The sequence below is a fragment of the Gadus macrocephalus genome, chromosome 3 (genome assembly GCF_031168955.1).
Source record: "Gadus macrocephalus chromosome 3, ASM3116895v1".
NCBI lineage: Eukaryota > Metazoa > Chordata > Actinopteri > Gadiformes > Gadidae > Gadus > Gadus macrocephalus.
Genome location: NC_082384.1, coordinates 16,567,899 through 16,590,119, shown reverse-complemented (window position 1 = coordinate 16,590,119; position 22,221 = coordinate 16,567,899). Strand labels below are relative to the sequence as shown.

General features: G+C 41.7%; 1 protein-coding gene across 2 annotated transcripts in view; it reads right to left on the bottom strand.

Annotated features, from left to right (window-relative positions):
- Positions 1-22,086, bottom strand: part of arhgap10 (Rho GTPase activating protein 10) — a 43,933-nt gene extending 21,847 nt beyond the window's left edge. The window contains exons 1-14 of one of the 2 annotated variants that reach the window (XM_060046298.1): positions 21,545-22,086; positions 12,252-12,347; positions 11,873-11,934; positions 9,730-9,801; positions 9,431-9,532; positions 8,304-8,414; positions 7,931-8,035; positions 7,243-7,372; positions 6,668-6,774; positions 5,803-5,897; positions 3,358-3,439; positions 3,076-3,118; positions 2,904-2,972; positions 2,453-2,527 (exon numbers count right to left, since the gene is read on the bottom strand). In XM_060046298.1, the coding sequence (XP_059902281.1) occupies positions 2,453-2,527; positions 2,904-2,972; positions 3,076-3,118; positions 3,358-3,439; positions 5,803-5,897; positions 6,668-6,774; positions 7,243-7,372; positions 7,931-8,035; positions 8,304-8,414; positions 9,431-9,532; positions 9,730-9,801; positions 11,873-11,934; positions 12,252-12,347; positions 21,545-21,698 (1,303 nt within the window). In that variant the 5' untranslated portion in view covers positions 21,699-22,086. The remainder of the gene's footprint in view (positions 1-2,452; positions 2,528-2,903; positions 2,973-3,075; positions 3,119-3,357; positions 3,440-5,802; positions 5,898-6,667; positions 6,775-7,242; positions 7,373-7,930; positions 8,036-8,303; positions 8,415-9,430; positions 9,533-9,729; positions 9,802-11,872; positions 11,935-12,251; positions 12,348-21,544) is intronic. The other variant, XM_060046299.1, reaches the window with a different exon arrangement.
- Positions 22,087-22,221: the final 135 nt, after the last annotated feature.

Below are 22,221 nucleotides of genomic sequence, written 5' to 3'. Positions count from 1 at the left end.
CTGCCAACCAGTTTGGGAAAGTTCTATCCTGCTTCAAACTCTGGTGCCGTCCTTTTCGTGACACTGTGGGGAAGTGTGTGTGGATGTGTTGAGCTCCGCCTGGCCAGCGAGTGTACGTTGACGGCCGTGTCCGAGAGGGGGATAAACTTCTTGGACACCTATAATACAACGCCACGGTGGAAGCGTGGAGCTCCGTCTGGTGCGGTTTATTTTGACGTCTGGTTTCGAGAGACAGTTATGCATCTTGATGCTTGATGCTTATGTTATAGCGCCACAGTGTGTGCCTCATTTCACATAAAACATATCTCATTATAACGCTCCTACACAACGACAGTACTAAAAAAGTAACCCAAATGGGTAGTAACCACGGGGATAACACGTCGCCCCCTCCTTCCTGGTACTCTCAGCCCAAAACACTTTTACTTTACCAACTGTTTAACATTTAGTTTATATTTAACGTGTACGGATTTGAGCTGCAACAGGGGCTTCACTTACACTTTAACATGATAAACAGCGGTTTAAAATGCATGTAGTAATGGAATGTTGTTCAGGGTATGGGTTATAATCGTATAAATATTGTGTAGATGTATTTATTTTTATGAGTATACATAATTTATACATGGCGAATGATGCAACACAAAATAAACTTAATTAAATAAGTCTCATCATGGGCCATTTATCCCGAAATGGTCGTAAAAAGGAAGTGCGAATGGGGTGATATGTTTCTTATTAGGTATTCATCGTTATGATACAGGCCAGTTACTGGCATCGCTGGCTCCCCCTAGTGTTCGAACCCCAGAAAGTATGCTTTAATCCCTCGTAGGCTTGGATACGCACTCCTGTTAAAATATAGACCAACGGAAGTGAGATATGGGGCACTGCCTCTGCCCAGTCTAATCCATATTTTATTGACTTCTAGGTAATGAATTATTTCTCACTATTTTTCCTTCCCAACCTAACATATTATAAGTAGCATAAAACCAAGAGAAGCACAGCAGGTGTTTCGAATTGAACTGTGTGGAAACAAAATTGTTTACACAAAGTATAGATTACTATTAACTACAAAGCTTAGAAAAAAAGCATTTTCCTGCATTATGGGGAAGATGTGATTACATTACACATTTTTTCTCCGGCAGTTTATGTTATTGCTATTAGGTTATTGCTGCGCCCTACACTGAGATTAAATAAGCCTGTCCACTCAGCAGTGGTTTCAGAGGTTGCACAACATTCAAATCTCTAAGGGGCCGCATGCGGGATGGATAGGACTGCGTTTTGGGGGGGTATGGCTATTGACTTGGCAAGAACCAAGAAAAGCAAACATTCTTTTAAGCAAGAAGTAAAGAGTATCTAATTTCCCTTTCTGGATTTCCACATCTATTATTTCACTGCCAAATGGCACATATACGTTAACTTTAATGGGGTGCTAATAATAAATTGCATTTGTGCGCCATTTTGTGGCTGCCCAACTGGATGCCCTAAAACTGTACTCGTATGATAATACGAGTACAGATAATATTTCTGTAGAGAACATAACATCAGTATAACTTGAATCACACACATTAGAGGATTATGTGTGTAAAGACGCCTACTATGCAAGTTCCAACATGTGGCATCTATAAAACCTATCCCTCATCACCTGAAATTCAACTCAACCTAATTCTCCGTCGCGACGAGAGGTATACCTCAAAACACCCAAATGTGGCGTGTTTTCAGCTGCTAAAGGGTGTTGATTTCCAGACAACCAACAGCCCTGTCTTCCACCATATTAGGCGAACCCTGTGCTCTATAGCAGAGTGTTAATGGGGTCTTAACACTGAGCTGGCAGTTTGGAGGCTAGAGGAGCTTGGTGGGGGTAGGGGACGGGGGGAGAAAAGCCAGGGCGAGCCCAGCCAGGGGCTGGCATCGGTCTGGCTCTGTTGTCATTCAGCGCACAGAGTAAGAGTAAAGCTGATGTCTGAGGGAGACGGCAGGAACCAGGAGGGCAGACGGGGGGGACGGGGGGACGGGGGGGGCTGGAGGTGAGGGACAAGATCCTGGAGAACAGGTTCAGAGTCTAAAGAGATGCAAGGGGAGAAGAGATGGGTGTGAAGGAGGGTTTGGGATTTGTTTGTTGTTGTTGTGCAAGCTATGGTTAGAGAGAAACCGGATGCAAGGTTTATAGAAGTGTGGCTTAGTCTGACTGAACAAAATGCTAAGTGGCCACCTTCCTGAGGGTGTGGATGGGTGAACTCGGGGTCTCGCTGACTGGACATGCCACTATCAAGACCTGGTCCCCTGCATGGTAGACTGAGGTCTGTGTGTTGTTAATGTCGGCCAAACAAGAAAAAAAGAACCAACGAACCAAAGTAAGAACGAAAGTGTAGGCGGAGGTCGAGAAACCATAAAGTACATATCCCTATTGCTCACACATAGAATGAACAATGGAGGAATAAAGCACAAGTGCGTGTCTCACCAATCATTAGTGCGAGGAGCTTCTGGACCTTGGAACTGACCCCCACCACTCTGTACAAGCCCTGGTCATTGATACCTACAAGAGACATCAATATTAATACATTCAACATCAATATCTCACTAGAATAGAAAGCATACAGTTGTACTACAATACGTTTTAAGCATGTTCGAAATAGCTAGGAAAAAGTTGTCAATCGAATAAAAAGGTGGAACTATGCGCAGCACGTGCGCATATTTTACACATGTTCAAAATATGAAAAATATTTATTTTAACAATTCAACCGAGGCAGTTGCATTATAGTTTAATGGTTTTAATAATGGAGCAAGTCTGCCCTCTTGTGTTATAATAATGTAGCTACTTCTGACATGGAGTTTTAAAAAGCACATTACATCATTCTACAGACACACGGCTCGCTGTATTCTCTGAAATTCCTAGTCTAAAAGAAACATACCTCTTTTCTCTATGGCGTTGATCGAGTTCTGCACAAAGCCCATGCCCAAGTCATCCAACTGGGCATCAACTACAGTGGAAGAAATAAGTTTGAGAAGAAAAGCTTGAACCATCCCCCAATAAGTTAGACAAAAACTTAGTTGAAACTTGATCCATCTCAACTAGACACATACTTCCTCTTTCTTTGGAGCAGGTCCTTCCAAGATAATGTCCGAGCTGGAGAAGCAAAAATAAATGGAAAATGCCTGAAACACTTTTATTACATTTACTGTCTTTCAACCCATTTATATTGATGAGGAATGTAAGCGACAGTGACGCTGGGTGACAACATGATAAGCCAGCCTGTTATTTTACATAAAGACATAAACAGCATATAGCCTTGTTTTGCCTGGACGAGCCAAGAGGGAGTGTGAGAGATGATGAGAGGGTAGAGAGGGTAGGGTTAGCTGACTCACAGGCTCCTTCCCTCCCATGGCCTGCATCCAGAATTTGTGGTCATCTTCGGACATGCTCTGTACTGTCAGGACCGTCCCGGGACTGAGAGGGAGAGAGAAACAAAATAATACATGATATGATCTAGTAATAACACAACAACAACCAGACTGTATGAAAACATGGGGCGGAGTAAAACCACGGTTTTCTTATTGTCGACATCCCCCATGAAACCATGTCCTGTGAGCCACAAATAGACAGCTTACCTTTCTGCGGCCTAGACAGCTTTTGTTTTCCAAAACCACACTAAACAAGTCCTGGGTGATTCCTGTTGCTTAGGTCAGCAGAAATCACCCGTGTCGTTTATTCAGGCTTCATATTCAATTTTTCTTAAAACATCTGTGTTAAAGATGCTGCTGAAGAAGGACAGGGGAGCAAGATTTTGAAAACACCAACCAAATAAACTCCCCTCACTCCCTACATTGGTCGACCATTATGAGGTGTCGCATTCACACACCTGTGATTGACACAGGCGAGTTGGATTACCCAAATAAATCATTGAAAAAATGCCTTGATTGGTCAGAAATGTGCCTGCCGCAGTCTAAAATCAAATTATTCAAATTCAGAGGCAGGCCCGTAACCAGAACGGATGGCAATGACATTTCTTATTACACCCAAATCATGCACTTCCATCTTTTAGCGATAGCACGACAGGGATGGCAAACAACCCTTTAGTTTGCAAGTGCCTTCCTAGCAAAAATAAAGTATATGTTGCAGTAGGAACAACACTTGTGAGCACCCAGGAACCTGGGATTGTAGAAGAGTTGTAGAAGAGAACCTGGGATTGTAGAAGGGATTGTAGAATAACTTTTATTTTTATTAGCCCTCAAAGAGACGGATAAGCTTCAAATTAAAAATCTCAGGTTGGTGTTACAGCTGTGACGTCACAGGATAGTGGCTTAAGATGTAGGGCAGTACAGGCACAGAGCCTGACAAGAGACCACATTAGCGTGTCACATTAACCCTCAGCGCCCACAAGTTTCCCCTCGAGCAGAAAACCCACAGGCCGAGAGGTAAACAGTGAGCAAACACAAACGTTGGTAGGCTTACTTACGACAGCGCACATGACTGTGGTAGAAGACAGGTTGATGGAAAACATTGGCAAACACAATGTGGAGATGTGCGGATACTGAATGTAGTCTATGTTTCGTATCGTTAGGCGTCCGTGTTGTTAAGCTCAGTTCAGACCAAAGATTCGCCTTGCAACGAGACGGTTTTAGAACGTCGCAGGGGCGGTGTGAACTGGTCGTTGCAAGGAGTCGCAAGGAGATGCAAGGAGTCGCCAGAGATTGAACATGTCAAATCGCAAGGTCCAGTTTTAGAACGCGGAGATTTAGCTATTTCTCTTCAGCCAATCACAGCACAGAACGTCACAGCCTTACTCCGTCCCGGTACCGTACTGTCCACTCCAGCATACAAATATACGAAGATGGCAGACTTCTGGTCCGAGGACAGGGAGGAGAATTTAATTTGCTTGCTGGAGGAGCAACCTGTCCTTCACGACGTTGGCAGTAAGGGGTATAGCAACAGGGACAGCAAGAAGAAAGCATGTTGCGACATCGCGGTGGCACTTAGTGTATTCGGTGTTTCAGTTCAACTCGTGACCGTGTTAACTGGTGACCATCAGCCGAATGCGTCGCTTGTTGTCGTGGCTACGCCAGCTGTTGGAAATCGGGACCAGACACGTAGCTGTCCTTGCGAATGCCTCTTTGATTTGTTTAGGCAGCATTTGTGAGTTCTCTATCTATGCAGGTTAAGGTTTGCCCTCACTGTACAGTTCTACAGTGTAGCTGCTGGCCATTTCAGTGGCCTGGGTATAATTGCTTTGTGGTATATACAAGTATATTGGTTATGCCGTAGCGATTGATAACCACTCTTTATTGTTATTTCAGGAGTGTTCCTTGATGGGAACCTCTAAGAATAAAACCAAAAGTGACAGGTCATTCATGATATTCACTGTCTTCACAAGCACACGAAGATCACTGCGATCCTCTGGTCTACCTCTACCATCGGAAATACATTGGGCAATGCCGACTCATGGCCAGGGCTGGCACAAACCCCAGGGAGATGGAGGGGTGCACTAGAATTAATTGTATTATTTCAATACTACAATAAAATATATGTTTATCTTGTATAACCTTTAATGGTCTGATGATACCTCTTGGATCTGTGGTTCCTCGTACATTTAAATAGTTTGTATGATGATGATAATTTAGCGACACTTGATGCCCTTCCACGCACAGCGCAAGCCAAATGAGTACGTAGCCTTGGATCTGCGTTTGTATGTCTGAAGGTTGTGTCTATTTTTGCTTTATCTTTATGAGGTCATTGCCTATGTGAGGATCCATTCACAGTATAACCACATAAAACAAAGAGATAATGTGAGAACAAAGATGAATGGTGTATACCGATCTGTGATGTCAAGGTCCAGGCAGAACCTCCGATCCAGCACGTCTGTAGTTTTGCGGACACAGGACTTTAGAGTGACCGACTCGGTTTCCCCCTGAAGAGAGGAAAATGGCCCAATCAGAATACATTGCTGGATGAATGATCACATTGAATGACTTCGATCCATGATCTAATGATTTTATCCAAACCAACTTAAATATTTTTGTTATCCAATACGGCTAGGATACCTGCAATGTGGACATAGTGGACATAGTTCTTACTCGAACCATTCAGCAGGGAGTTGACCACCCATCTGAAAGCCGAGTCTAGGCCCTGCCCTCAATGGCCCTACATCTATGAGCCAGTCAAACTATAATAAAGTTATTAATTTTCTTTGGAATAAGAAAGGTCAAATAAATAGGTTCAGCATTTCAAACTTGTTTCCTGAATTTTGCTGTTTTAACCGGCTTACATTTCTTTGCGGGGATACAGTAATCATTGTTATAAAGAGAGACATAACTGACTGAAGTCAGTAGGGCTGTCCCCTGAAAGTCGATGATTCGATGGCGGGGTTTCCTGCCATCTTCCTTTATTTTTGTTATTTTTACAAACTACAAGTGCAATGCGTGCAACGCGCAAGCATATATAAAAGGCCTACAGCCTACCAAAACAGAGTGTTAATAGAAAGAAACTAATTTTTTAAACCTCCAAAAGACCTGCCCCGCACGGCCGCCGAATAATCGAATCTCTGGACTGAAAAGGCAGATCTGATTCGACTCAGACTCAGAGTCGGGGACAGCCCTAGAAGTCAGTCATGTTAACATGCCTTGCAGACTGTAGTCTAGTGTAAGTAGTGTAACATTATGTGTTTGGGTTGGTACTCACCATCTTTCCACCAGATCTGTGGTCAAAGGTCACCATGTGTAAGATCTTCTGCTCCTTGACGAATGTGCAATAGCGCTTCACCCAACTCGAACCAAAGGGAGGTGGTCCTGGAATATGCGCACACAGATGACCACTGGAGTTCACTGTAGCATTACATTATTTAGTGTCTGAATCAAACTAGATTATTCGGAGCATGCAATGACTTTCATCTACCATTTTATTTGACGCTGTATTGTGGTTTTCATTAACCTAAGCTGTACCGCACTTATGCTAACCCTTGTTGTTTTTTTCTACTTGTTCAATAAATAAACTGACAGCACTTGATTTAGTAGATTATTTTATCTAAAGCCACTTACAGGCAGAACTGAGAATGATCAAAGCATTCGCTCGATATTGTCATACAAAGTGCTTTCCCGGGTTCCACCAAAAATCAACTGATAAGAATGCAGTGCAGCTATGGCCAACAAAAAACGTTTATTGGCCGTAGTTAAGTGCACAAGATGGGTTAGTGCAGGTTAAATGCACAATTAAATCCCTTGATTTAAAACACACTCAGCACTGGGGAGCAGTCTTACGTTTCTCTTGTACATAAAGGTAGCCCTCGCTGCTTATCGGACTGGTCTGTCTGTATTCCTGTGGCGCCTCCCTGATCCGCTTCATCAGCTCGTTCACTTCCAGCCGTGCCCCCTCGAACCGACTCCTCGTCTGTGGGGGGAGAGCTAGCGGGTCAGAGAGACACTGGACGGCCGTCACTTCCAGGTGCTCTGGGGTCACACAGACAGCAGTCATGATGCACAACCGCTGGAAACAAAAACTCTGAATGCTTCCCCAGGAAACGTCCTTGACTTCCCTTAGGGAGGTTCGAGAGGTGGACGTATTCAGGCAGGGTCAGAAAGATTGTGGATACTGCTATAACACACACATTGGGGTGTTTTTATTTGGTCGTAGCAAGAGTAGTATATCCATTCGATTTTTTAAATATTTGATGGGTGCCTTTTTGTGCCTTGGTGGACAGGAAGGTGGAGATGGATGGGACAACAGGTCAGAGGAGAGAAGGAATGACAGGCAGCAAAGGACGACAGGTGGGAATCAAACCTGGGTCGCTACAAGGGGTATTGCCTAAATGGTTAGCGCACTAGGGGGTTGAGCAACGAGGCCGCCCCATCCCTTATATTTCGAATGGGTCTTGTAATGTAATGTTATTATAAGGTAAAAGCAGAAATATCATCAAATGGAATGAGTGATTTTATAAGTGCCTCTTACATTCTGGATATTTATCTGCAAGTTCTGCTTGTAATGGTCAAAGTCATTGGCAAGCTCAAATCCCTGGTGATAAAAGGTGAAGACTGTCTGGAAAAAGGCCAGCATCTGGAGAGACAAAGGGAGAGGAAAATAGGCTTAAGATTAAGCAAAGTAAATGATAAACTCAAGGGAAATCGGCATTCAATCTTTAAACAGACTCTTTACAATCAATGAGAATTTGAGTACACAGACAAAGGACCTCTCACCGTTTGGCTTTAGTCATGATCATTTAAACTGATGAATCAATGAATGGATACTTTTTTGGTATATATGGTATATCATGCATACAATGTATATAATATACCTGTCAGAATACTACCACCGGTTGACTTACCGGTTCAACGCATTCAAACTTCTTCCTCTCCTGGATCTCCTGCAGTTTGCATACGTAGTCAAGGGACTCCTCCTGGAAGTGCAGCCTCATGACCTCTACCTGGCTGTCTGCCTGAAGACGAGAAGACCAGCACATTACTAAGTGCTGCTCAGCCATGGGCCGATGCAATGGGGCCAGCGCTGCGTTCTCTCTTGTGACACGCCTCCACTAGCTGTCAGCTAAATTAACATGAAGTCCCTGACTTTTCTTAGATGATTGAAGTATTTACATTCGCGATACGTTTAAACTTCAGAGATAATAATACTGCTCAGTGTGGCAAGTGCTGTTGTCCTGTGAATTTACTCTTTGGCGTTTATGCACCCTGTTTGTCAAAAACATTTAATAATAATAAATTGTACACAAATAAATTAATATAAGTGTGTGTGTATATTATCTAATATTGTTATTAATGGTACAGGAACAATAGTATTATGTATGAAGAATGGTGATGATTAACTTCTTAAGTAAAAGTTGTATTGTCCCTTTCAGGGACAATACAATCTTCTGAATTTATTTTATTTTATTTTTTTAACAGTTAACAGTTCAAGGTTGTTTCCTCCCCTCGTCAAATCAAGCCATAAGTCATATGGCATGGCATGACCTCCCATATCTCCTCCATACATCAGGATCTCAAAGGCCAAAGGGGAAAGACAGTAAAATACATTGTTTATAGGATTGTATTTCCCTTCTTTACAATGCACAACGTCAAAGCTTTCCCTCCGGCAACGTAAAGCCCTTCCAGCCCAGCATGTGTGTAGCTGGGGCCACGATTATGTCATGGGTTGTTCCAACGCCCACAGCTGCTGGGGCTTGACCTTGGTAGTACTCTAACACTGAGCATGCCTTTCCCCTCCACACTTTGCCAGGAAAACGGCTTGTTACTGTTAGCCGGGCCAGCGGAAAGTCACTGTTGAAAAAGAAAAACCCTAGCTGCCCATCACCATGACACTGGAGACAAATCCCCCTCCCCCGTGCTGTATTTTTCCTAACTTCTTAAAGAGAGAGTTTGTTCCCTCTTTTTTTCTCTTTCCTTCTCTTTTGTCTTTACTCCATTTCCCTATTTGTGTGCTTTGGAGACGTGACGGTACCTCTTGGAGCTGAGGCTCCTTCTTCTTTGCTGACATGTTCAAAAGCTTCTCCAAGGAGCTGTAGTACTTCTCCGTTTCCTTCTCATACTTCTTCCTTTCCGCCTTGAAGAAAGAAACAAAAACGCAGTGTGATAAGTTGAAGGAGTGCAAGAAAACACATGATTTGTCCTGCTGACGGAAGGGACGTTTGGGATTGTTGAAGGCAGAAGTCAAAGAGTGGGGTTTGCTTTAAAGAAATGAAATGATACGATTTTTTTATGTAATTTTGCATGCAAAAAGTGTCTGAAGTCATACAGTACCCTTGCCGCGCCCAGTTGCTCTTTTCGGAACTTCTCAAGGGGTTTCATCAATGTTTCTGTAATGTTCCTCATCTAGAAAAAACAACACCTTCTTCATCATGTTTATGTCTTCCTCATAGTTTGACACAGAGCTTTTACATGTAATATTTTCAAACAGACACTTGTGCATGCCAGTTGAAAAAGAAAAGGGGTAGGAGTCTATGATTATAATACAACACTTGGGTGGTATTAACAGTACTTCTTAGTGGAATAATAATAGTTATTCAGTTATACTTAGATAAAGGGAGATCAGCTTTCCAGAGCAACCAGTAATCGTGAGCGCCTCTACTCAGTTAACCTGTTTAATATAGGCCTACAGTGGTTCTGTGGAGTGAGCCTTTGGGCATAGAAGTATGACTTTTATATAAATAAATTAGATCTTACTTTCAAAATAGTTAATAGTGTCCTTTTCTTATTTTCCTACTGAATATAGGTTATGTTAAGGTAATGGATAAGGATTGAGATTCTTTCATTTGTGCATCACTAAAAGATCTGATGACATGGAGATTTAAATATTTCCACGCTTTGTCCTCAACCGCAAAGCCCATCCCATCCGGACTTGATGAGTAAAGACTGGTAACATTAGTCGTTTTGAAACACATGATCCATTTCTGGGATTGGCTGAAATGTTTTCACCCTGTAGCATACCCCTCGCAAGAGAGGTAAAGTGAAGCAACATACACTTCCAAATCAACAGGCGCAAACATCTAAAACCCACAGGCTTGTTGATACTTGGTGTTACATAAACAGCAATGAGGCACAAGCACCTCTAGAAAATTTGGTGTTCCTCTAAACATGTCAGGGTCTGCCCCTCCCCTCTTTCCTTTGCACCGTGATGTCACTCTAGACTGAGCACATATCTAAGCTGCATATGTCGCATGACGGTTTCTTCAGCTGGCCCTAAACCCACGGATCAACAGCTTCGTTGCCCACCGACAGCCAACAACGCAGGCCTCTGGGACATTACATAGTAATGATACAGCAGGGGCAATCCTGCTCTCACCCTATCAAGTACCAACAAGTATGTGGGTTTAGACAACCTCAGCACACAGCCAGACAGTGCTCATTACAGGAGAGGAGCTAGCTAACTAGCTAGCTGAGGGAAGGAGGGGAATATGAGCGAACTGCATGGCGTGAAGGTGCCTTGGGGTGCTTTCCTTAAGACGTCTGCTAGTTTCTATCATCTCTGCACAATGTGACTCAACTTGCGCTGAACTCCAGTCTCAAGGGTAACCTGATCCTGTAGTGCTCGCCCTCCAAAATAGACTTGCTTTTAGTATAACCTCATCATACTGACCAAGTATGTAGCCAAGCTTCGTATTCGATTGAGAAACTTTGAAAGGCGTGTGTACTTAACGTAGTACCTTGTTTTCATAGCTTGCACCATGATGTCAGGTGTACTGCTATGTTAATCTTATTGAACAAGTCCTGCTATTAAAATTACTGTGGTAACTTTGGTAATTAAACTCTTCAGCCCTGCCTAGTTCACGTCTTGTCTCATGTGCTTGGACAGTGGACCTTAGACAGGCTGCCAAGGAATAAGGGAGGGGCGGTTTATAATGAGTCACCCAACAGTGGATATGTGTTTACGGCACTACCTACTTCTTATTCAGGTCAATTAACATTTGATAGTTTCAGAGACACCATTTTATTGTGTTTCTCACACAATGATTGGGGATTTCAGCACCAATTACGATGCATTATGGAGGTTTTTCAACTAAAGTTGTGGACGGCTAACTGAAATGTATCCGTTGCTCCTTACCAGTAAACAAAGGACTTAAAGTACTCCAGCAATATCCTATGACTTTGTGTTGGTATTTTCACACAATTCAATGTAATACATGGTTTTAATATGTCAGAAATCATTTGAGTGTGACTGGCACTATGGCGGAGCAACATTGAGTAACAGGAAAGAAGCCATGTGACTGAAACACTTCTATAGAGATGAATGAGTGTTTGCTGATCACGCAAACACGAACAAGGACAAGCAAGCATGGGGGATTCACAGACCCAGTAATGAAAAAACAGAAAATAAGTTGTACATTCAAATGCCTGCTTTGGAGATTCTCCCTGTCCCTTGCATGTTCCAAAAAGCAATGCTTACCATAAGCTCTCTTTGGTCCTCCAGGTTCTTGAGAAAAGAAGAGAATTCTAGTAATGAATCATCTAAAAAACAAAAATACATATTATTATAACTGGAAATACACCTCAAGAGTATTCATACACAGACAGACTGACGCACAGACACACGCATTCACAAATATGCATGTGTACTGCATATCACATAATGTGAATCAAAAAAAGTTGACCGCCTTATACTGAATATAAGTAATATCATCACAAGTTGTCAATGGTGCAGACTAAGAATCAAACATACGCATAAAAAAACAGTGATAAAAGGTATTTTGTATTGTTGTACTGTACTGATGGGATTCAAACTAAATCTTGTTTGGCAGGTGGAAAGGAGTACAAACAAAACTTACCAATACATTTCTCATCATCCGTCTTCGCATCCCCAATGTACTCAAACTGAAATTCACCAAGGCACTGGGCAAACTTCCTCTGTGCCATCCCAAGCTCTAAAAGAAGGACACAATACATACAACTAGTTCAATGGAATGTACTATTGCACAATATAAAGAATAAACAATGCATTTGTAAGTTGTTGTGTATTCTGCCATTATTTGCTGTCATTTATTATCAATCCATTTATTCAGTAGAAAAATTGTCTGGGTTGGCCAGGTGTCGACTCGTTAGTCATAAGACACATGGATCTCAGTGAACCACAACAACATTCTATTAATATCCAATACTAGCAAATTGCTCATTAGGCACGGACAGGAGTTTTACATTATTGATGCAACCATGCAGGTACAGTACACCCAAAAAGTTGACTGCATTGCAAACATCCTGTTACATTGTGTTGCGGCCTGATGCATCCTGTTGCATATCAAACCTCTAATCTGTCAAGGGCAGGAGCTGTATGTTTGCATGCCACTGAAGCTTTGATTGCATTGCATGCAAGTATAAACACAGTTAAAGCCACAGCTGAAAGAAATAATGACCGCTTCAAGTCAATTGAGGTGCTAAAACCAAGATACTACTAAAACCACTGTCCAAAAGAAAGAAACTGTTCTATACTAACAGAATAGATTATACATAGAGATCTTGTATATAAGGGCAGAGTGCAGTCATGATATTCTTAAGCCTACCTCCAATACAAAACAATAACACAAGACAAAGTTAGTCCTAAATTACTGTCCGAGGCAGCTTCCATACAAGGGCATTCTTTCGATAGTGTTGACAGAGAAAGGACCCAGGGCAAATGAGTGTATCGGACCAGTCATGATCTATTTCCAAGCATTGCTGAAATTCCCAGAGGTGGGAATCTCTGGCCTGTATGGATGTTCCCGGGGGAAGCTCTACAGCATGCAGAGGGAGAGTATTTTAAGAACAGAGCTATGACTATAAGCATATCCCGTGGAGCAACTTTTTTTCATGCTGGCAGCTGAAAACCTTAACTTGAATAAACAAATTACGCTATGACACATTAATAGGACATTTATACTCCCAACAGTTTATACCTTCGGGAGGTGCAGACGATTTATACTTTGTTACGGTTTACACAAGGGTTTTAAAGTGACCATGACAGCCTGCAGTTTAACAGCACACCACAATTAATCTAATTAGGTTTAAGCTTTATTCATTAATTGGATTTTTTTTTATTGCTAACGCTAGTGTGTATATTTATTCATTTTAAACTCATTCTATTCATTTATCTTTCGTTAGCAATGTCGCTCTTCTTTTCATCAGCAGTGTTGGTGTGTGGTGTGCACATGCAAAGGATTAGGCCTATACATAAATGCCAACCAAAAGCTCCAACCAAAAGCATGTGAATGGTGTTTGACAATGGCTGCCTGATCTGGGCACAAAGGGGCAGAGCTTCTGCCTCACTGAGTTCACTTCAAAACAGTTTCAAAGTGGTAGCCTCACTGTGGTTTTCCATCAATCCAAACTTACCATACAGAGGTCATCTAAATCCATTATTTTCTGCACTAAACAATGCAAACTTGGCCCCATACAGTGGGAACACTGGCTGAACACCTGTGGTAGATAGCCTTTGTCACGATGTGTTGGTAACGGCAGGAAGCTAAGGGCTTCAGTCAGCATGCTCAGACAGCTTGGGTATTTACAACTCCTTGTTCCTTGACATGACCTTTAAATAGCAACCACAAAGGAGCTGTTTTCCTTACAGGTTGATTGTTTAGCCCTCACATGTTCAAGCATTGCAGTGGTACTGGGTACAGAAACAGAAATTGGTCAATAACAGCATTTACTAATTTAACAGCAAGGGTTCCTTGTCTTATAGACAATAAAGGCCAATGTGTAAGCATAGCATTAAGAAGAACTGATCTGAGGGTTTCCATCAGATCAGATCCTCTTGATAAGGGCTGAATTCTGCTGATGTCATGCATATCATCATGGGATGTTAAAGCCTTTTACCAAACAGAATTGATTGGGCGACACATATACATACACAACAGGGGGAAAAATAGATAATCAATTCTCCCCTCCCCCCTCAGTAAACTATTGACTGAGTGATGTAAACATTGCACTATGTGGGAGTAAGTAGGTGGGCTGTATTGTGAATACAAAGCTATAGCAAAAACAGGCAAATTTAGCCTTTATTTTGGTAGTAAAACATGCTTCTGTTCTGATGAAAAAAGCACTACATTTAGAAATGACTTAATTCCAGAAGTCAAAATGGACAGCATACGTGGTCTTGATCATGTCCCCGCTTGCAAAGCATGTGTAGCATGGAGTGAAGAGTAATGGTTTATAAGACTCACTTAGTGCGTTAACTGCAATCAGTTACAGGTACAGAGCCATCCTAAAGTATGCACTATGCACTTTGAATGTTTATGTTTATGTGTCTATTGTCTGTTTGTATTAGTTTGTCATTTTGTCTATCATTGTCTGAGTCTGTATGTACTTGTACTTATATGTGCTGTTTGTGCTATATGTTTTTTAAATGTTCCCAAATGCAAGACAAATTCCCCTTTGGGCAATAAAGGTTTGTCTATCTATCAGGTGGAAGCACAGAGACACTATGCTTCGATTTCACCCAAGGCTGAATTAAAAGTACCGGTACATGTTTTTCTAAATGTTGGTCATCATCAACGACTAGGGATGGGCATTTGAAGAAATTTTCTTGATCGAGCATCGCTAGAGTTATCGATCAATTATCGATTAATCATTAACTTTTTTCTATGTTTTTTTTCTAATGTTTTTATCAATGAAATCTTTATTCCAACAATAATGTATGGGCCAAAATTAATACAATACAGTTAACTTGAAGACCTACAACTGTTTAACAGTTTTAAAATAATAAATACAGGCATTATAGGTTATAGGCCTATGCGGCGCTCGTAAAGTCCGAACAATGCGCCTACAGGCGCTCTTAAAGGTTTGGAAACGATTCAACAAGACTAAATCTGTAGCCTATTCCAATTACAATAAGTAGCGAACTTATCGGACAACAATAATCAAACAAAGGCAGTAGGCTAAAAGTGGGCATTAAACTGTATAACTGTTATGAAAAAAAAGGGGGGGGAAAGGCCGACATATAATGCCTGCAGCCGGCGCGCGGAAAAGGCTCGCAACAAAAAGATGAGCCACCCATTTACAAACAATTGCATGAACTAGTCTATCTAAAAGCAATACCTTATTGAACATATATAAGGCTGGACTTGTTGCTAAAATATCACAGTTTTGGCAAAATGTAACGACTCCAAGAGGCACCAAGCGGAGCGAGAGTCAACACATTAAGAAAGAAAAGAGCGACTCACATACGGTGGTGACTGTCGTCCATAGCATACAGTAACTCCAGCCTACATATTTTTGTTTAGGAATATAAGCATGTTAACATGCTCGGGGGTCAGACGCGAACGCAGCCTTGTAACTGTCAGTCCAGCAGCAGAAAACACCCGCTCTGACGGGACCGAAGTTGCGGGGATGCAGAGGTATTGTCGCGCTAACTTTGACAGCCTGGGGAACCTTCTTCCATTCACTTTCCACCAGTCGGCAGGGTTATATTCAATTAAATGCTTCAAGACTCACAGTATGCAACACAACGTCCTTTTAATCGATAACAATATAAATTGATCGACGCATTTCTTAACGATCAATTATCGAGCATCGATTAATTATGCCCATCCCTATCAACGACGTTGTAAAGTTGTGACTTCGGGCACATCTGTCAAATTAAATGTTTTTTTCTTACTATGTGTTTACAATCTTTATTCATTGCGCCGCGGTCAAACTGATATTCTCTGATATTATGAATTATAAAGACTGCGTCGGGTTCTCCTACTCTCTGGTACTTCCACAACAAGTAAAGACACATAGTACGGGTTATCTCGGCCATGGTGGAGAAGGAATTGGGGGAAAGGAACTTTGGCTATGACTCTCTGAGGTCCAGATTGAACCACAATATGGAGGAGAAAGCGATTGTTGTCATGTGTGGGCTCCGCAGCATAGGTGATCCACAAAATTTCTCGAATGCAGCCTGAGTTTGTTGTTGCTGGTGAGGTAAACAGGTCAGCCGGTGGCTCTATTAACACTAGTTGAAATGGGTACAGCGCCACCTTTTCTCCCCGCCATGTGTACTCAGACAATTGCAGTTGTTGAATTGAGGAGCATAGTCAAACTATTGCTGTAATCTGATTAAGCTGTGCATGTAAACGTAATGATTGTGACTCAGGCCCCGTTCACACGAAGCCGAAACGAAACCGGGTAGATTTGAAAACCACCTCCGAGGGTGGTTTCAGAAGTTTGCGGTTTCGGTCAGCGGATTCGCCGGCTTCGTGCAAGACCTTTGCGGTTTCGCCATGAAATCGGCTTTGTGTGAACGGGGCCTCAGTCTAGGTCTGCTCCTGCCCTGCTCCATGGTGGTCAACAGAGCCTGAAACCTTGGTTCTTACATAGGTGAGAGTTGGTTGATTGTTCATTGAAGATGACTCAAGAGATTGTAGCTGTTTATTGCATATGTTTTGACGATACCTTTTCTACATGAGAAGGCACTTGGGAAGGTTTTTTTTTGCGTCTGGGATTGGTAAGATATGGGAAACGCCTCCAGCTATTAAAATGATATGCCATTCTACCATTATCTTCAGGAGGACAAAATTAAAGCAAGACTGCCAATTTATGCCAAGGTTGTAATTTACTTTTGCTTCTGTACAGAAGATTTGTGATACAAACTGCCACGTCTATCCTAATGTTAGCCAGAGGCCTGAATCCTGCACTGTGTAACGTTCTCACAGTCTATACTTGTCGTTTCACTTTTAATCTGACAACTTCCGTTATTTTCGCAGCAGCCAATTTGTTTTTTGGAAATTCCTACAACTGATGGCAATCTACCCAGAATTGTGTTTCTCTTTAAAAATCAATTGGGGATTGGTCAGCAATCATATATGAATTCATTTTTTTGGTACAAATAACATTCATTCAAACAAAGCAATCAAATTGTAATATGATTAATGGCAAATATGCATTGTTTGTGAAAATGTAGTATAGTAACTAATAAATTGATTACTCACAAATGGCCAAATAATCAAGAATTGATAATAGATAATGAAACATGAATAATTGTTAACTCTTGTAATCCCCCGTTGCCTGCAGGAATTGGCCTACTACTCTAGAACTAGAGACGTATAAATAGTGAGAGTGAGAGGCATCAGCAGCAGTGCCGGTGAAAACATGTTTTGACAACATTGCCCTCACCCTTGAAAAAGCTTTAATAGACAGTATACCGGGGAGGAGAGTAAGGCATCTGCTGGTGTCCCTTTTCTTAGCATAAAACTTTAGCTTCACTAGTTCACCCGGTCAGAGTTTATTTGTATTAGACTAACACAGCACATGAAGCAAACAGACAAATGGCGTATACTGTATTTAGGCAATCAGTGCCACAGATATTCCACTGGTATTTTCACAGAAAGGCTGGAGAAAAATGACAAGGGCATGTTCTAAGGTTAAGTTAAGTCCTTAAGTCCAGTAACTGAAAATAAAACAATTAAAAAGAAATCCTATACACAAAATATGTCTGTGTTGGTGCTTGCGTGCGTGTAGTTGTAAATGTTGTATTGATCTGTCTGTACGTGAGATCTTGTTAAATGGGGGAGGTTTGCTTAACTGCACAAAACAATGTTGGCCCAATGTATTTTACAACTGAATTTAATTTAGACAGACCATATTGTGCTTTTCAGCTGGAAAGGATTCCAGTTTCATGCATGTTCTTCCTGTCGGTAAGGAACAGAGATGGTGATGTCAGAGAATAGTTTTGCATTGTCTTGATTAGCACCATCTGTGAGTCTGGCACAGTGTACGTCTGCCAACAAATCCACTCTACATATGATATGCTACACGGCTACAGGAATATAGTTTCCGAGATACTGCAAGATTCCCTCTTACTCTTTGAAGCACGAACCAAACTAACGGTTAAGAGAACTCTTAGTGATGCCAATTTATAAATAACCGGTGTTCTACCACTGAGGAAAATACTAGACAGAGCAACAGTTTGCAAAAGCCACTGCAAAAGGTTGGGTGTGAATTCCAAGCACTGACCTCAATAAAAGATTATTATTTCAAACAATAACAACTGTGTCAGATGTAAGGTTTGCATTTAAAGATTAAAATGATAACTGCCGCGCTATTCCAGCAATATAATTAAATAAATACCAAATACAGTGGCACAGGGGGCCAAGCAGAATCTTCCCCCTATTTTTTTGCCTTTTAAAGCAAGGTATTTTGGTGAAAACTTGGGAGCTGTCAAACTTGGCTAGTTTCCGTACTGAAACCAGAGAAACCTTTCTGCTGGCCTCACAAGTATGACTCATGGAGACCCCTCCTCAAACTAATCTTTTTTTATGAGCCAAGCCTTGAGAAACAGCGGCAAACCGGGAAAATTACCTAACAGAGAAACTGTAGTGTCCCTATTCGGGAAAGGAGAAGAGAATCACCAAGATAAAGCATATAGTTTCTACAGCAGATCAAAGTATAATACTCATAGCTAGGTTTACTATGAATGTCAGCAATAAAAAAAAATGTTCACTACGATTCTACAGTCTTCCCATACATCAACTATTACTACAAATTAGAAAGTGATTGGATTGATGGCTTCTATGACAATAAACAAAGTGACCTCTATCTACAGCATGGACACACTTCCTGTTGTACTACAGCTTAATCACTGGACAGGGTGGACCAGCTTGCATTCGGAAAATAAACAGGACATTAATAATCAGTGCTGAGTGCTGACAGCAGCAAAGTACTTCCTTAATGTCCCGTCTGAGAGAGAAATAAAACTAGCGTACAAAATGGAACTCTGCTCAACTAGATTACGTGAATAATGGCGGTAATAGACCGCAAATAAGTAATACAACCCAAAATAAGTAAGACACTTTTTTCATTGCTTTTTTCTTATTGTATTGACCTAAAAGGTGCAGAAGCACAACGTTTTGCTTGCTAGATGAATTGTTATTTTAAACAATTAGTCTGTCTTTTAGAAGTTTTAGCACATGCATACATAACACATGAAAATGCAGAGACACAAAGACGAACGCACACAAAATTCAAAAAAGGCATCTGTAGGTCAAACCTAGTTTGTTGAAGATCCTCTGGGGTGTACTATCAGCCCTGTGCACAATGTATTCATTGGCCCCTGTTTGGCCCGCTGTTTATTATGATTTCTGCACCTTTCTATCTGATTAGCCACGTGGGTCAGGTTCTCACTATGACCTGAACCTTAAAAGAGCAGTCAATATTTACATGCCATGCCTTTCCTGAATCCTTCCTGTTCCACTCGCCATCATTTCCATTCAGAATCTCACACAACTTCCACAGTTTTTCCTCTCCAGAGGCCCTGGCAATCTCTGTCTCTCTATGGTTCCTCTTGATTTCATGGGCTCTTGGGCTTTGGATACTTGTTGCCAAGCAGTAATAATACCCATCCAGCCATCCCATACAGAACACTAATTGGAATTATGCAACCTAATCAATCTTGCACTTAAAGTAAAGAACAATGTCAATAAAGATGGAGGAAATCAAGATGGAATGTGCTATACTGTCGGCCAGGATAAGGGAAGGTGGAAGATCAGACTTAAATAAATTGCTGATAAAGGAGCTATGATGGGATGACTAGTTAAGGTAGGTAAAAGTAGCCTATCTTGAGTCAGAGAGGAAGATGCGTTCCACCCATATGACATCATGTCTATCTCTGCTAATGCCGCTCTAATGAATGAGTGAGTGTATTGTCGCACCTTGGCAGAATCACTAATGTGATTACAGGGAGAAGCAGCCAGCCACTGTTAATCCTGGCAGGCCTTCACAAAATGTACCTGCCAGGGAAAGACTTTCACATGGCTGTTTTTAACTATCTGATTGAACAAACAGAGCAAACGAGAACACTTGAATCCGTAAAGCAAAGTCAACCAGAAGAAGTCCAGATGGGTAAAATAGCAAACTCTAGATGACCCCTTTCAGAAACTTAATGTAAATAGACTTCATGTTCAGTTCAGCTACCTGGATCTGAACAAAGAAGTAAGTCGCTGGCTGTAAATTGTTCTTCAACACTAATCTAACGTGTTACTATTGTGATGCGATTGATGAATCACACATAGAAACTTAGTTTGTTTGGTTTGACCTTGTTTATAACAATGAAGAAAAGGTCCTTTGCTGAATAGGTCAGATTAACTGTTATACTCCTGATGAGCTTCAATCAGGGAGGACTATTATGGGATTGCCGATGAAGGACAGACTAAAGAGGAGGAGGGTTTCTCTAGAGGAAACCCACTAAAACAGGAGCACATCCTCTGCACTCTTCTAGTGGGCACTTCCATGGCACAGCACTAGGTCTGAGGCCTTGTGTGCACATTTCCTCCTAGGCCAAGGGCTTTCCGCCATGGGACATCCCTGGCAGGGGAACGGGGGGGGGCGGGTCATGAAAGATACATGTCATCTTCCTGGCACAATAAGAGAGGTGAGAGATAGAAGAGCAATCAAAAGGGAATTCAGCTTTTTTCACACTTCCTTTGACTTCCAATTGCATCTTAATGTGTGGAAGAAAAGCCAATATTTAGTCAAACAACATTGAGGGTTGCTTGCATTCTATCATGAGGTCGGACTCATTATATCTAGCATGGGTTATAGAGGCACAACTAAATTCAGCACAATAATAGTCAATAGTCGTATGATAATCTAGCCACGCTTGTGACAGAAGTGAGGCCCTCTTGTTCAAGCCACAGAAAAGACGGATAATAAAAAAGATCCTCCCTTCTTTAGAGGGATTTCATATATGATCTCAACTTGAGACAAGAGAGCTACAGGTCAGGGTCTTCGTAACAAGTGAAAAAATTCTGGTATTAGAGTGAGTGTAGCTGTGAATGAGCTCTACCTTGGGAGAGAACATATAATAGTAAATCAAACTTAGAAAATAGGTTATTTGTGTGAAAAGTTTTCCGCAAAGCATAGTTTAATTATTTTCCTGATGAAAGTACCCAACACAAACAATAACACAGTGTACTGTAGGGGGTGCAGGGACTGCATGGGGCACCCTAGTCGGCCAGGCCCATAAATACCTGAACAACGTATAGTAAACAGAGGGATGTCTGACTTCATAGTGCACCTGAATGATAAGCCCAACCCCACTGAAGGCAAATAAAGAACATGGGTTTAAAGATGATAGACCCTTATAAGTGAAAGAGAAAATAAGCAAACTTACGCTTTGTGGCATTGATAAGATTCTTTCCATCCTTGTAGAGTTCTTTGATAAAACGGTTGGTCTTTTCCAACTCTGCTTCGTGTGACTTGATTTTCTCCCTGAAGCCTGGGCTGTCCAGATAGCATTCACTGAATTCCAGAGGGTGTAATCCCATTTCTTTGAAATATTGCTAGCAGAATGCTGCTAGCGAAGGTACCAGGTGAAAATATGCACTGTTCCCTTAAAGGATAAGCGAAAGGAAAGCTATGCTACCTGAGAGTTGACCTTTAAATCCCAGTTTAGTTTGGCAAAGCATAGCTTTTTGAAGTAAGTAGCTAGCGTTGGCTAGCACGGTAACTTTGGACTCAGGCGCATGGGTGCAGTTCTTTCGTTTTCTAATACGCGGTAAAAGGAAAAAAACGGTGGGAAAAATGAATAGTTTTTCGAAAAGGTTGAAAGTTTCAACTACTTATCATTGAGCAGTAAAAGACCGCTGTCAAAATCAGTACCCTAGTCTATCCGAGGAGGTGTCCTCCACTGCAAACATGAAATCCACATAGTACCAAAGTGACAGATCATGAAACTCTCTGACACGAGTGGGCGCGTCCGAGTGTAGCAAAACTTCTGCTCCTCCCACGTGCACTGGTTTTTCATTGGTCCACAGTATTCATATTGGTGAAGAAGACCTGCACTGTTCA